This window comes from Pteropus medius, unplaced genomic scaffold, assembly GCF_902729225.1.
Source record: "Pteropus medius unplaced genomic scaffold, Ma_sr-lr_union100, whole genome shotgun sequence".
Taxonomy (NCBI): Eukaryota; Metazoa; Chordata; class Mammalia; order Chiroptera; family Pteropodidae; genus Pteropus; species Pteropus medius.
In genome coordinates, this window is record NW_024350324.1 from 375203 (window position 1) to 389918 (window position 14716).

Here is a 14716-nt window from a genome sequence, read left to right on the forward strand (position 1 = left end):
AACTGCTTAAAAAACTAGTCTATTAAGTTACCGAACAAAAATACAATGAAGAAAAATAAACGGCCACGATCTGTCGCCGGCGTCCCAGCCCCCGAGGTCCCGTGGGTAAAGACGGCAGCTAGGGCGGGTCTCCGAGGGCCAGTGGTGGCCTTAGCAAAAGACACCTAGTGGCCTGTGGTTGAGGAATGTGAAGGCAGAGGGCTCCCGCCACCCCAAGCCAACCCCGGAGCCGAGACTCACCTGGAGCGGGCCCTGCAGGGGCGGCGGGCTGTAGAGGACGCTGCCGGCCGGCGGGACCTCGTGCTGCGGGAACTCGCTGTCCATGGCGGGCCCCACTGCCAGCATCGGGAGTCCCCTCAACCCGGGCCGCAGGGGCGTCTATCTGGGCTTCTTGCTCCGAGGTGGAGGCATCCTGGCCTGGGGAGAGAGACAGCGCGTCCTGAGGTCGCCCTGACCCCGACAGGTGAAGCCCCTCCTCAGGGACACGGGACAGCGGAAGTGGAGTCAGTCAGGGCCCCCCAGGCTCTGGCTCAGCCGGCAGGACCCCATGGACCAGACCCCACACACGTCACCCCAAACCCATCCTAGTAGAGGGGTGTGCACTGAGGTGCACCCAATATCGCAGTGCTGCTGGGGGTCCCCCTCGGTTCTCGGCCTCCCCCTGGGGCTGTCAAAGGGGGACCCCCTCAGCCACCCAGGCAGGACCCCCAATTATCTCCATGCTGCAAGCCCACACAAGGCCCCATCCACTGCCCAGCCTCCCGCTCCTGGAGACACGGACACGGGCCTGGGCCCGGGGATGAGGCCAGCCCCTTCAGTGAGGCTAGCCACCCCCACCTCATTCCTTCCCACTGATCACAGCAGCACCTCTGGCCCTTGCCCCCACCGAAGAAAGCGTAACGTGGGCCCCAGGAGGAGGGTGCTCCTGACACCCACAAAGAGAGCCATGAGCTCCGGGAACCCTGGTGTGATCGGCAGGGCTGAGGGGTGACTTCCAGGCACCTGGCTCTGCGCCGAGCTCGTCTGGCTGGGAGGCAGAGTTCAACTGGCCAGCCCTGCCCCTCGGCAGTCAGGAGAGGCCTGCCAGAGGGTCCCGGGGGGACAGGGGCGAGCTGGGCTGGGAGGAGCTCTCTGCCCTGGTTCAGGCTAAGGACACAAAACATCCCCACTGAAAACGGTCCTGTCCCTCAGGGCTGGGAAAAGCCACAGGGGCTGACCTCAGCACCCCACGACTTCCATCTGCCCTGTGACCTGTGACGGAGCACCCCCGACCCGGGCCCCGCCCCCTGCGGCCCTGAACAGAGCCGGCTCCGGCTCCAAGGCGGTGGGTGCCGCTGGGAAGTTAATCACCCGGGAGGCAGGAAGGGGAGGCGGCTGCCACTCCCAGCCAAGCCCGAGTGAAGAAACTCTGGACTTCCAGTAATCACAGGCGCAGCCGCTTGCGCAATCCCGGGGGGCGGGGGCGCTTGCGCCCCTCATCCTGCGGTCCACTCCGCTCCAGCCTCGCGGTCAGCCCGGCCGCCGGGCTGCCTGCTGGCAGGACGCCACTTCCCACGGCCCCCACTGGCCTGGACCCTCAGAGGCATGGCCACCTCCTGCCTGCGCCCTCCAGGCTCCCCAAGGCCCTCGGCGAAACCCAGGCTGGCGGCTGGCGGGGAAAGTCTCTGCGACCGGGACTTGGCCAGTCCTGACCACGCTCCTGGGGTCAGGCCGACGGCCCGAGAGGCCAGCGCTGGGGAGCGGGTGGCTATGGCACCTCAGCCCCGCCTGCTTGCTCACCTGGAGAGCGAGTGGTCAGGGTGTCGACCAGCCCACCAGGCCCTGCAAACTACCACATAACCGACTGCTGCCTTCACCGAGGCCTCAGGAAGTGCCTTGATTGGGGGACACCCCTCAAGGGAGGTCTGTCCCCAACACCTGGGCAGAAAGAGGCCAGGAACCACTTCTACTCCACGAAGAAAGCTCATGGAGCTGAGCGCTGGCCGGCTCGCTCTCGTCCCTTCCCTCCTCTGCAGGGACCGCTCAGGACTGTCCGTGTGACCCCGCCCCTTCCCCAAAAACCCCATCAGGACTGTCCCTGGGCGGGCACGCCCCTGAGTGAGGCTGACCCCAGGTGCTTCTCTGCTCTGCAGCCCAGGCCTCAGCAGCTCACCAGAAAGCACCGTCAGAACCCGCAACCGTGACCGTGGGGGGACCGTGGGGGCTCCCAGGACCCTGGGCAGTCCTCAGGACACTGTGTCCAGGGACCCCCAGCAGCAGGCCCAGCCCAGGACTGGGCCAGCCGTGCCCACAGCCCCCTCTGGGAGCCCTTCTGAGCGGCGGCTCCAGGTCAGGCTCTGCATTCTCAGCCTCTGTCCACGCATCACTTTCCTTCAGAGAGAGGCCTGTCACCTGTGGGGAGGACCCCGGGGGACGGAAACTAGGCGCTGTGACCTGGGGGCCTGGGCATCCTCCTTGTTCAGATGCAGGGCCAGGCGTGGGGACTTGGGGGTCCCAGAAGGCTTCTCTGACCAGGCAGAGCATTAAGATCTGGACCTGAGGGTGGGGGGAGGACGGCGACATGGCCACATGACAGGCGGGGCACTGGGCACCGGGAAGCTGGGTCAAGGCCAACGCAACAGGCGGCAGGCACGATTATACAGCATTGTGGCCACCTGGGAGCCAGCAGCTCCTCAAATGCCTAGACGGTCACCACAGATCTCGCAGTTCTGCTCCTAGGCACCCACTCAGGAAACACGAAGACTCGCGTCCACACGAACCTGCACCCAGGTGTCTGCGGGCAGAGGGTGGGAACGCCGAGTGTAGGCGGGTGAAAGACACACACGTGCCCATCCACACGGGGGGGCGTCACTCAGCCATGAAAAGGAGAGAGTCACTATGCTCACCACGACGTGAATGGACCCTGGACACACGACGCTCAGCGAGAGACGCCGGACACACAGGCCACGCGACTCCATTCACATGGCGTGTCCAAAACAGGCACGTCCACAGACAGGTAGTGGGTCAGGGGCTGGCAAGGAGGCGGACGTGCACCCACCACCATCCTCCCACCCCCAGAGACCCCTCCTCTGATGCCCAGGCCCAGCGTCACCTCGCTACCCGGCACCCCCACAGTCCCCAGCTCCAGAGCATGAACGTGCCATGCCCCCAGGCACTTCCGGCTGCCTGGCATGACCCCAGGGGGCACTGGGTGGGGTCTCAGCCCGAAGGCCAGGCCCAGGAGCACGTAGAGACGCACATCTGGGGACGGGCGGGACGCAGGTGCCCTCAAGGGGGGCCTGCAGTGCATGGTAATTCACATTCGCGGAGTTTCCCCTGAGACAGGGCCGTCGCACGAGCCATCGTGGGAGACAAAAACAAAGGGGCCGGCGCCCAGACAGGACCATCGGGGTGAGAGGTAGGGAGAGGCCGGGAGCTGGAAGAGCCTGACCCGGGACGCACCCCAACCTCCGTCGCCCAGACTGCCCCAGGACAGGCTGAGGGCCTCACCCCACGCTGAGCTGTCGGCTCAGCCCCTAACACACGGAGCCAGCCGTTTGCTATCACATCCATGTCCTGCCAAGACAGGGCAAGGCTGTCCCCCAGAACCACATCTCTAGGTGGCAGGGACCTGCTGGCCTCTCACAGGGTACAGGACAGCCTCTCCGGCTACCCTCGACTGAGGCTGAGACCAGGACGGTAGCAGAGCGGGCCTGGCCGGGGCTCCTGGAGGCTCAACTATTAGGGCAGAGGCCCTGGTGACTCCAGGGGCCTGGCTGGGCCGACCTGGCTGACAGGACTGTCTGGGGGAAGGGCCGTCCGTGGAGGGCCGTTTGTGGATGGGGGAGCCCCCTCTGTACCTCGCAGGTCAGAGACGGCCTGCGGTCAGTCCCCAGTGCGGGGCCCTGGAAGGGCAGGAGCGGGGACATCCTGCACAGGCCGAGGCAGCCCCCAGAGCTCAGCGTAGGCGAGACCCTTTGGCCTGTCCTGGGCCCTGGCCCCGCGCGGAGGGCCAGCCCGGGCTGGCGGGCACAGCTTAGCTCACCTGGGACCCACAAGGGGGTACGCGCCTGGACAGCCACCTCCATGAGTAGGCTCCCCAAGGACAAAGGAAGTGAGGGTCCTCGGGGTGCAGTGGCTGTTTCCCTCAGTCTCAGAGGCCCACCCCTCATCTACTGACCACTAAGGCTGGGGATCTTGGGGTGGGACCACAGGAGAAGGCAGGAAAAGGGGGACACAGGGCCAAGGAATCCGGGACCCAAGAGCCAGCAGACGCCTGGATGCCAGCTGGTGAGTGGCGGAGACCAGGGATTCGGAGAAGGCCCTGTGCTGCAGGGAGCTGTCCCTCAAACTCACATCTGTCGGGGACCTGCAAGCAGACCCTCATCAGTTAATGGGGTCTCTGCAGGTGGGATCGGTGGAGACCGGGTCATGCTGGAGCGGACCGCTGCCTTCATAGGAGTGAGGGCTGGACAGTCACGTGGGTGAGAGGGGCCACGGCAAGATGGAGGCAGAGACTTGGGTGATGTGGCCACAAGCTAAGGGACGGGGCGGGGGGGCCTCCAGAAGTGGGCGGGGCAGGAAGGACGCACCCGGGGGCCTGCAAAGTGAGCATGGCCCTGCCACACCTTGGTCTCCAACATCTGGCCTCCAAGACTGGGAGGGCACAGGTCCCCATAGTCTAAGCCACCCAGCATGTGGCCAGTGACACGGCTGCCCCGGGAGATTTGGACAGTGGGAGGAGGCAAACCCAGTAGGAGCTGCCCTGACCCTAGGCCCGAATCCCAGTGACGCCTGGCAGCTGGCAGGCGGGAGCACTGCTGACCAGGTCAGGCTGGCACCATGCGTGTGACCGGGTTTCCAGACCCAGGAGGCATCTGGGTGGGGACAGGGAGGACGAGGCGGGAACAAGGAAGCCCCACTGCAGAGTGCAGAGGCCAGGGCTCAGACACGCAACGAGAGGCGGCTGGCAGGACCCTCAGCCCCTGCAGGCCCCCGCCTGGGCTGAGCGCACGTGCTTCACCCAGACAAAGCCACCTCTTGCAAAACCTCCTGTCCTCCTGGACATGAGCACCTGTCCCTCGCACTTAGGCTGAGGCACCAGGCGGCCACCCTACCCAGCAGCACAGGGGGACCCACAGCTCCTCCGAAGAGCCAAGCCGGGGGGCTGCTCAGCTGACACCCTGGCCCTGGCACTGTCAACACCTGGCTGAGCAGGTAGTGAACGGAGGTGGCCCTGGGCTGGGGGGCAACCACTCCAGCCTGACCCCAAGAGCGAAAGCAGCAGAGCCAGACTCCACGGGGGCTGGTGACAGGGCACACGCAGGGACCCCATGTGTCACCACAGGGACAGGCGGGGGCCCAAGGAGAAAGCAGCAGCGCGTGTGCTCCACGACCCCTCCCCCTACCCACATGCACACTGGGGACAGGTGGGCGGCCGCTGGGAGAAGTTACTCTTGGGGAGCAGAACTGAGCCCATGTTCGGGGAGCGACGTTTGGAGAAACAAACATTTATGCAGAAGAGAAGGCCCGCGGTTGGGCTCCAGGGGCACCGGTTCTGGGTCGCCTGTGCCTGGCTGTCTCCGGCCAATGCCCCTGTTGACCGCAGGTCCCCAGACCTGTCTACTACAGACCAGCGGGCCGGGCAGCAGTCGTGACAGCCCAAGTGGGGCAAGGCGGAATGACGACGTTCCAATGGCCGTTTGGGGACGCGGGTGCTCCATGAAGCAACTCCGAGTTTGAGCGGACGTGGCAGCGTCGGACAGGCTTCAGGAGGCAGCTTCTGTCCAGGGACCGGCCCGCACAGGTCTGTGGCGTCAGACACACTGAGCCGGGGGTCTCCTGTGAACCCTGGGTCCTCCTCTCCCGAGCCAATGCTAAGCCAAAGCTCCTGACCCTGACTTCGTGGTCCTTTGATGGCGACGCAAGCAGTCTGTCCGCAGTCCGTGTGGAAGGCGGACCGCCCCTCCTTCAACTTGCTACTGTCCCGTCCCTGTCTGATGTCGGGTGTACCTCGGGTCAGCCTGCACGGCAGGTCACTCCGCCTGGCTCCCCAGAGAGCCCTGAGCGGGATGGCGGCTGGGGCTGCCCCCGGCCAGGCCACACTAAAGCCAGTGCAGATCCTGACCAATTAGCATCCTCCACAGGCTCCTTCGGTCCAGCTCGGTGCCAAGAACATCACAAGGGACCTTCGTCCGAGCCCGAAGGGCACAGTGTCCCGCGGGAGGAGGTCCCCGGGCTCAGGCCGAGCTCACGACCTTGCTGGAACGCTGCCCATGCTGGGCTAGACCTCGTCCCCGCTCTGGGAAGAAGGCAGAGACCCCCAAATCGCAGGCGCAGGAGCCACAAGACCTGCCAACGGGGAGCCTGGACCCACTTCTGCTGCTGAGTCGGGTGACCACAGCCTGGCGAGTTAAAACGGCACATTCAGTCCCCCATGGGGCGCTGCGGGTGGCACGTCCAGGCCAGCCGGATCCGGGCCCCCGGCTGGGCTCCACGCTGCACACTCTGGGGGCATGTGACTGCTCGCACAGCTGCCGGCACGGCCGGGTGTCCCTCCTGGAGGCCGCCTGGCCGTGTCCCCAGCACGTGCTACCTAGGCCCACAGCCCGGTCTCCCACTCCCCTCCGGCGTCCAGTGGAGAACGTCCTCTGCTCATGAGGACCTGGGCCCCCAGGAATCCACGATCACCCGTACCTCAGGGTCCTCAGCTTAGCCTCGTCTGCGAGACTTCTCTGCATCGTGAGGTGACACGTCCCGGGCCGTGGGACCAGGACGGGCAGCTCTGGGGATATCAGTGAGAGAGGACAGAGCTCCCCAGCCCATGGAACAGTGGGCAGCAGGCGCCAGCCCGCACAGTGACAGGCTGTGGGGACGCGGGCCCCTCTCGGGAGCCTCCCCAGGGCCCACAAGGGGCCAGCACTGGGGGACCATCGGGCTCAGGAATGCAGGAGGCCTAGGCTTCCAGACAGGCTGGTTTTTCAAGACAAGTGGCAGGTCTGGATTTGGGGGGGCAGCCTCTGATTTCTCAAAGCCGGAGGTCGGACAGTCACGCCCAGCCTGCCCTGAGCGGCGCCTTCCACCAGATTCCCACAGTGCCGAGGCCCCGCCGCCCATTAGCACCCAGGATCCCCAAGGCTATCCCTGACAGCCCCCCACATCTACCTGGGGTCTCACTCACCCTGAGCCCCGCAAGGCAGTGGGCCAAGCTCCTGGAGGGCTCAGCTCTGGTGAAAACCCCCAAAACGGTGCTGGATAGGCCAGCTCACGTACTCACTGGTGACCCCAGGAGAGACCCCCATGCCCCGCGCTGCCAGCACCAAGCTCAGACCCAGCCGGGGCCGGGGGGTGGGTGCTACACCCTGACTCCACAGCTTCCAGGGCAGAGTGCATCCCCAGGGACAGTTGAGGACATGAGGGGCCATCTTGTCCCACACCTGGCCTGTCCCGCCAGGGCCAGCCTCTCCTCAACCTCTGAGGTCTCAGAGCCTCGGGCCACAGGGCGTGAGAGACTGGGGACTCCCAGGGCCTCCAAGTCACCTCTGAGGCCTGGAAGGTGAGTCAGGGCCATAAAAGTTTACTGCCCCCTGGACCGGCCCTGGCCCAGCTTCCTGTGTCCACAGCCTTTAACCCTCAGGGTGGACACCCGGGAAATGTGGTGACCGCCGTCAGATGCCTGGGCAAGCCCTGGGAGCGAGGGCGGCAGGCTTGTTTGGGGTTTGCTCTGCAGGGGACGGGCGGAGGCCAGGCCGTCCCCCACGGCACCCGGTCGGGGTGGGGGGCAGCACGGCTGGAGCCTGGAGGCCGGGCGTGCTCTGGAAGGCACGGGCCCTGCCGTGGAGAGCAGCGGGGCGCCCGTGAGAAGATGCCGCAAGCCGCCCAGCACCCGCGCTCAGGGGCCACGGCACGTGGGCAGCAGAAGGGCGAGGACAGGCCCTGGTCCCTTCGCTTTCCCTTAACGCTTTGTTTCATGGGGACAGTTCACATGCCACACCCACCGCCAGAGTACATGCCTCAGCGGTGTCAGCACATTCACAGTTCCCCAACATTCCGTCACCCCAAAGGCAGCTCCGTCCCCCAGCCCTCCCCCCCAGCCCCCGACAACCACTCAGCCACTTCCTGTCTGTAGACGTGCCTGTGTGGGACACCCTGTCCAAGTGGGATCATTCAGTGTGGCCTCGTGGGTCTGGCGTCTCTCACAGGCGTCACGTGCTCAAAGGCCGTCACGTGTAGGTCACGTGTAGGACACACACACTCGGCAGGTCTAGGCTCTGCCTCCCAGGGGGCCTGGGAGAGCCCAGGGCAGCAGGTGACCAGAAACCACAGTGTGGGCCCTCACCTGAGTCACCGCCTGCCTGCAGGGGACCGAAGCTCCCCGCGAGGGAAGCAGGCGACCGCAGGTGGCTGTCACCACTGACAGGATGAAGTCTGCTTTCCGTCCCGGCCCGGCCCCTCACGTGGGAACAGCCTGCCAGCAGCAGGAGGCAGAGAGGGCAGCTCCCAAGGACAGGGGAGCAGGACCCGCACTTGCAGGGCACCCCGCGGACACCAGGACTTGAGGCTGCGCCCAGGAGTGGGCAGAACAGGGGGTGGGGGGGTGGGGTCAAGCAGGGGACAGACCAGGCTGGACTGGGACTGGGGACCGTGTGCCAGCTCCGCCGGCAGCCGCCACGCCCAGCCTCCCTGCAGACTGACCACACCGCCCTCGGCTCTGGAAAGAGTGGCCGGAGACGCGCCATGCCTGCCCATGACAAACAGCACACACACACGACACGCGGGACACGTGTGCTCGTACGTACGCACACATGGACACAAGCATGCGTATGCTCGTAAGCACAAAACACGCATGCTCACGTGACACACTCACACGCACATGTGCGTGCACGTGCCGACACATGACACGCACGTGCACACGCACACGCACACGCACACGCACACCTGGGCCTGGTGGTGCCACGGGGGCTGCACTCTACTCCGCAGAGTCAGCCCAGCGCTCTGTTTACACTTGGAGATCACGTTACCCCCGCCTGGGGCCATAAAGGCTTCATCAGGCGGAGGCTGTCCTGGGGGGAGGTGGCCTCTAGGGACCGGACACAGTTGCCTCTTTATTCCCGGACGAGCTTGCTCACGCGGCCAGAGCCCCGCGCTGGGTCAGCGTTTCCGGCCGGCCCCTGCTGCAGGAGCATCTGAGACACTGCTAGGCTGGTCACACCTTAGTGGGGGACAGGGCTGTGGGGGTCCTGCCTCGGCTGCCCCAGGTGGCAGTGGCGATTGGCTCAAGGTCACCCAGCTGGAGAGCACTGGCCCTGGGCTGCCCACCTGTCACCTGCGGCCTCCCCAACCTCAAAGCCAACTGCGTCCCCTGGAAAGCCGGCCCCTATCTTGGCCTGGGGGCTCCCCACCCTCTGCCACAGTGCAACCATCCCCCCAACACACACTCAGGCAGGCCTGGCTCCGGGCAAGAGTGAGCAGGCATCAGCTCAGTTAAACAAAAGCCTTCCCAAATCCCAGAGCATCCCCCGTCCCGGCCCACGCTAGCTTGTCCCTGGGGACGGTGTCCATCGCTTCCCGGTCTCCCAGGTCTGACAAGTGCGTGCACCTCGCCCCCGCCCCTCCTTGCCCAGCACACCTGTCCAGCAGTACGGCTTTCATAGTCAGCGTTCTCCGCAGGGAATCAAGGCAGACTGCACTATGGGGACAGTGGCCCTGAACAGACAGCCCCAAGCTGCCATCGCCCACATCTGGGGCCTCCCCTAGGAAAATCCAGGGTGCCTGGAAGGGAGGACGCAGACATGCTGGCCGCTGGGGCCCCAGGTCTCAGCCTCAACAACGGGGACCTTGGGCACCTCTCTGCTAGCAGGATCCTCAAGGGCACAGCACCCCCCACAGCCAGGGATGAGGGCGCACAGTGGGGACAAGCCGCTGCAGCGTCAGGCCCAGCTCATGGCTGCCTGGCCTGGAGGAGGGATCCGGCCCCACAGCTACCGACAAACTGGCCTCTGACCATCTCTGGGGTTCCAGTGCCTGTGACAAGCAGCCCTTCTTCCCTCTAAGGTCCGTGGCTCCGGGCCCCAGGCCCGTTCTCCTTGAACCTTCCCAAAGTGCCATGGGGACAGACCCGCTGTGCCGGCAGCAGGTAGGCAGGCTCCCAGCTATACTCAGTCCAACACCATGCCCCTTGTCACGCCACGAAACACCCAAGACCCCAAGCTGCCAGCAAGCATTGTCGCAAGCCGGCTTCCGACCAGACACCCTCCTGTCCTGGGTGCAAAGAGACAGCACCAAACCCGGGCAGAGGGAGGCCGTGGACAGGCGGGAAGGACGTGGGGCAGGCATTCCGGGAAGCAGAAGCTGGGGTTGCCCCAGACACGCGTTTTACAGACTCAGTTCTATTTCCTTCCCGAGGACCTTCAAAATGTGCCAGGAGACACCCCACCGCCGCCCAGGGCTGCCACCTGGCCGTCCACACCCTGTCCCTCTGGGCTCCACCAGCCTCCAGCTCTGGGTGCGGGCAGCAGCACTGGCGGGCAGGACCCGCCCGGCAGCCTCGCCTTCCCCGGCCACCCACACTGGCTGCGCATCACCCACCTCTGGGGCGGGGGCCAGCACTGCAACCCCCCCACACCACCCTCACCCATCTCTGGCGGCCGGGTTCCAGTGCCAGCTCCCGGTGACACTCCCATTTCAACGTGCTCTGCCAGGTCAGCTGGTACCAGCAAGGCCTCCATCCCAAATCCCAGAGTGTGTCTGCCCATCTGGGAGCACTGGGGACCGGAGGGAGCCAGGAAAGGTGTCCCGGGAGGAGGGACACTGAGGTGGAAGGGGCAGGATCCCCAAGAAGCCTGGGGACAAGGGCCTCCGAGATGGCAGAGATCAGGGTCCCCTCCAGAAAGGGAGAAGCTGGGGTCATGGAAATGGGGGGGGGGTCACAAGAACGGAGGTCAGGGAATCGCCAAGGAGTAGGTAGTAGACGAGGGTCACAAGGTGCCGAAGGGTCACCGAAGTGAGTCGAGAGTCACCACGAGAGATGGTCACCGAGGTCAGGGAATCACCGACGGGCGGGGTGCGGGGGTCGCCGAGGAGGGCGACGAGAAAAGGCGAGGGCGTCGCCGCGGACGCGCGTCGGACAGGGGTCACAGGGCAGCGCAGAGTCGGGGTCGCGGCAGACGGCGGGGTCAGGGGTCGCCGAGGAGGGCGGGGTCGGGGGTCGCCGAGGAGGGCGGGGTCGGGGGGTTCCCCGCGGAGAGCCGAGGTGAAGGGTCGCGGCAGAGGGCGGGGTCAGGAGTCGCCCAGAAGGGCGGGGACGCGCCGACTCGCTTCCCCCGCCCGCGGCCCCGGAGCCCCGGAACCCCGGAACCCCCAGCCGGGGCGCGGGCGGCCGCGGGGTGCCCGGGCCCGCGCGGGCCGGGGCCACGGCTCGGGCCGGGAGGCGGCGGCGGCGGCGGCGGCGGCGGAGTCGGGTGGGGGTCGGGCCGGACGCGCCTCACCTCAGACGCGGGTCTGGCCGGCGCGGAGCCCGCGGCGCCTCCGTCTCTCGGAGCTTCGCCGCGGCCGCTCTCACTTCCGAGTTCCGGGCGCCATCTTGGGGACCCCGCGCACTTCCGGTCATGCCGCGCCTCCGGGGCGGGGCCTCCGGGGCGGGGCGTGGTCGGGGGCGGGGCCAGCCCTGGCGGCCCGAGGCCCCTGAGCCCCTCGAGGGGCTGCGACTAGGAGGACCCCGGGTTCGAGTCCCGACCGCGCTCCCTGCTGCGGCGACGCCGCCGCTCGGCTTTCCCCTTCGAGCCTCAGTGTCCTCCTCTGCAGGAGGAGTACAGTACCAACCAGGCCGCCCTCCAGGCCTTCGCACAGGGCTGTGTCCTCCCCTGGTGCACTCTCACCCCTGGCCTTGGGGGTGCTCCCATAACCCAGATCTTGCCTCCAAAGCCTCCTCCCCAGAGACTTCCCGAAAACCCTGTGAAACGGCCCCTGGCCGCCCCCCCAGGCACGCCCCCTTCCTTTATTTCCCGCCACCAACAGCAGTCGGCTCATCACCCTGTCTCTCCCATCGCGATCAGGAGTTCTAGGACCGTGGAGCCCCCAACACGGAGCCTGGCACATGGGAGATCGGGTCAGACCCCGGGGCCACCCTGAGAGAGAGCAGGATTGTCTTGGGCAGGGCCACGTGAATCAGGTGGCTGCCTGCTGGCTCCGTCCCCATTAGAGCTTCCATGGACCCGATGCAGACGATGCTGGCATGTGCCGCTCTGCCAGGAAGAGGGTGGGACCAGGCCCTGGCACAGCTGGCAGTTTTCTTGTGACTGGAGCCCACTGGACCCACCAGGTGGTGGCCTGGGCTGGTTCAGACAGATCTAGTGCTGGAGGCACCACCTCCACTCCGAATAGGTTGTCAGCATTGAAAGCGCTGCCACCTGTCCCCTGGATCCACCTCACCATCAGCCAGAGGCCTCCAACACCTGTCCCAGCCCCCTGAAACTAGAGGTCACCTCTCCACATGCTTGTTTATTCATTCAGCGAACTCTTATGGATGCTGCTCTGTGCCCGGCCTTGAGCTCAGCAAAGCTGGGGCCCCAGGGAGAACCCAGTCCTCAGCCCTGCCGTCAGGAAGCCCTCAGTCTAGGGGAGACAGAGCCATGGCAAGACACTCCCATCTGGGGCCCAGGGAAGGGTGAAGTCTCCACGTGGGGCATCATGGAGGGTTGGAGGGAGGAGAAGATCTTGATGCTGGGGCTTTGAAGTTCAAGTAGGAATTTGCCAGACGGTCGATAGGAAGGGCAGTCTGGGCCAAATATAAAAACTGTTCAAAGGCCTGGTCTGGTATGGGAGAAGAGTATGTGTAAAAGCTGTCTGCCCTACAAAAACTGGGCCTCAGACCCCCTGGACCCAAACCCACAAGCACAACAGAGAAGATGGGGAAACTGAGACCCAGAGAGGAATTGCAACTCATCCAGAGCGGGTTCTGCTTTGGTAGGCGTAAGTTTTTGGCAACTCGGGTTATAACCTTGATTCCGAAAATGTTTTTCAGAGCTAATGAGACATCAAACTGAGCAATAGACATTGAAGATTCAAAGGGATGAAAAAGCTGACTTGGAGGACAGAGGGCTACCAGATGCGTTTTCACACTACCAGCCACGCGATTTGCAGGGACCAATGAGAAGTCACAAGGCGGGGCTCCTTGTTCAAAAGGGTTCAGAATTTTGAGACAGTGACAGCAGAGATTAAACCGAGCAGGGGCGTGGGTGAAGTCCGAGTCGCACGCCCACAAGGCCGGCCCCACTCCCACCACGGCCCTTGGAGTGGGGAAACTGAGGCGCGGAGCTGGTCAGCAGCCGCCCTGAGGTCACTGCGGGCAGCCAGGAGGCGTGGACTCCACCTCTGCCAGGCCCCCTCCTCAGGAAACCACGAGGCCTTTACGGGTCATTTCGCCTGAAGTGGGGGCAGTCTGCCCAGGCAGGGGTGGGTCCAGCCGTGTCAGCATGGAGGAGCCTGCCAAGCCCGGGGATGTCTAGGGAATTAGTCAGATTCGGGGATTTCCAGGGAATCGCAAGAGGCAGCCTGGGAGAGCAGAAGGGACAGGGTCCCGGAGCTCCAGGCCCAGCCCTGGTGCAGCTGCGCTCGTGTGCTGTGCAACCCAGGAAAGTTACATGATGTCTCTGAGCCCGCGCTGCCCCACCTGGAAAATGGAGGTGGCGCTGATAACAGTGGCTGCCGCCTGGGCTGTTCGGACAGCTGAGCGGGCAGTGCTTTGTCTTAGGCCATCAGCACGTCTGCAGGGGACGCTTCTGGACCTGAATCACTTGAGAACATTCAACAGTCACATGCACCCAAGGCTCCCTCTGAGGCGGGGATAGGCTCACGCAAGGCCAGAAGTCTGTCTGGTGAGGCCGTTTGGGGTCAAAGAGTCTCCTTCTCTGTCGACATAGGGACCCCCAAAATGTCCCCCAAGTGGCTGTGACCTGGCTCGTGGAGGCAGGGTCACCAGGTGAAATGCAGGACACCTAGTACATTTAAGTGGCAGGTACGGAAAAGGTAATTTTTAGCGTCCGGACTTCCCTGGCGATATCTGGGACCCACTCGCTAAAGCGGTGGCCTCCTGCCTCGGAAAGTCACGTCTGCTGGGACTCTGGGACTCTTATTGGTGAAACTGGGCGACCCGCCAGTGGGGATGGCAGTCAGAAAGACACAGGGCCGCAGAGCCGCACGGCGGAGGCCTGTGGCAGCGGCTCCCTCTCTCTGAGCCTCAGTGTCCCCTCTACTAAAGGGACGCTGTCAGGGGACCCAACACACAGAGGGGAGAGAACAGGACCGGCAGCTGCGAGTCGGCTGTTTTCATGACATTCCTCGCACAGCCTGGAAGGTGGGGTGCTCCGGGGGCTTCTCCGTGAGCCCACCGTGAGACTCTTGGGCTACCATTTTGGGGGGGGCGGTGCCATTGATTAGATCCTCTGTCTCAGCTTCCTTGCTAGGAAGCACCACCCGGAGCTGTCCTGCCCTAGCCTCGGTCTCCCCGCTGGGGAGGACTCCGGGGCTGGGCCGGTCCTGCAGTCCCCGTGGCCCAGGCCAGTGGGCAGGGCACGCGCCCAGGGCGCAGGGCCCCCTCAGACCTGGGCAGGTGAGGCGGCCCAGGTGGGCCCCGCCCGGATGGGGGCGGGGACGCAGCCGCTTCCTGTTCTCCCGGGCCTGGAAAGCCCCAGCGTCCCCGAGCCGCGGGAGCAGGTCCCCCCTCCGGCCGCTCCCGGGC

At 65.2% G+C, this 14716-nt stretch overlaps 1 protein-coding gene across 1 annotated transcript in view; it reads right to left on the reverse strand.

The window, feature by feature from the left end:
• SBNO2 (strawberry notch homolog 2) overlaps positions 1-11622 on the reverse strand; it is a 40277-nt gene extending 28655 nt beyond the window's left edge. The window contains exons 1-2 of the mRNA XM_039838998.1: positions 11466-11622; positions 241-417 (exon numbers count right to left, since the gene is read on the reverse strand). Coding sequence (XP_039694932.1) covers positions 241-345 — 105 coding nt within the window. The 5' untranslated portion in view covers positions 346-417; positions 11466-11622. The remainder of the gene's footprint in view (positions 1-240; positions 418-11465) is intronic.
• Positions 11623-14716: the final 3094 nt, after the last annotated feature.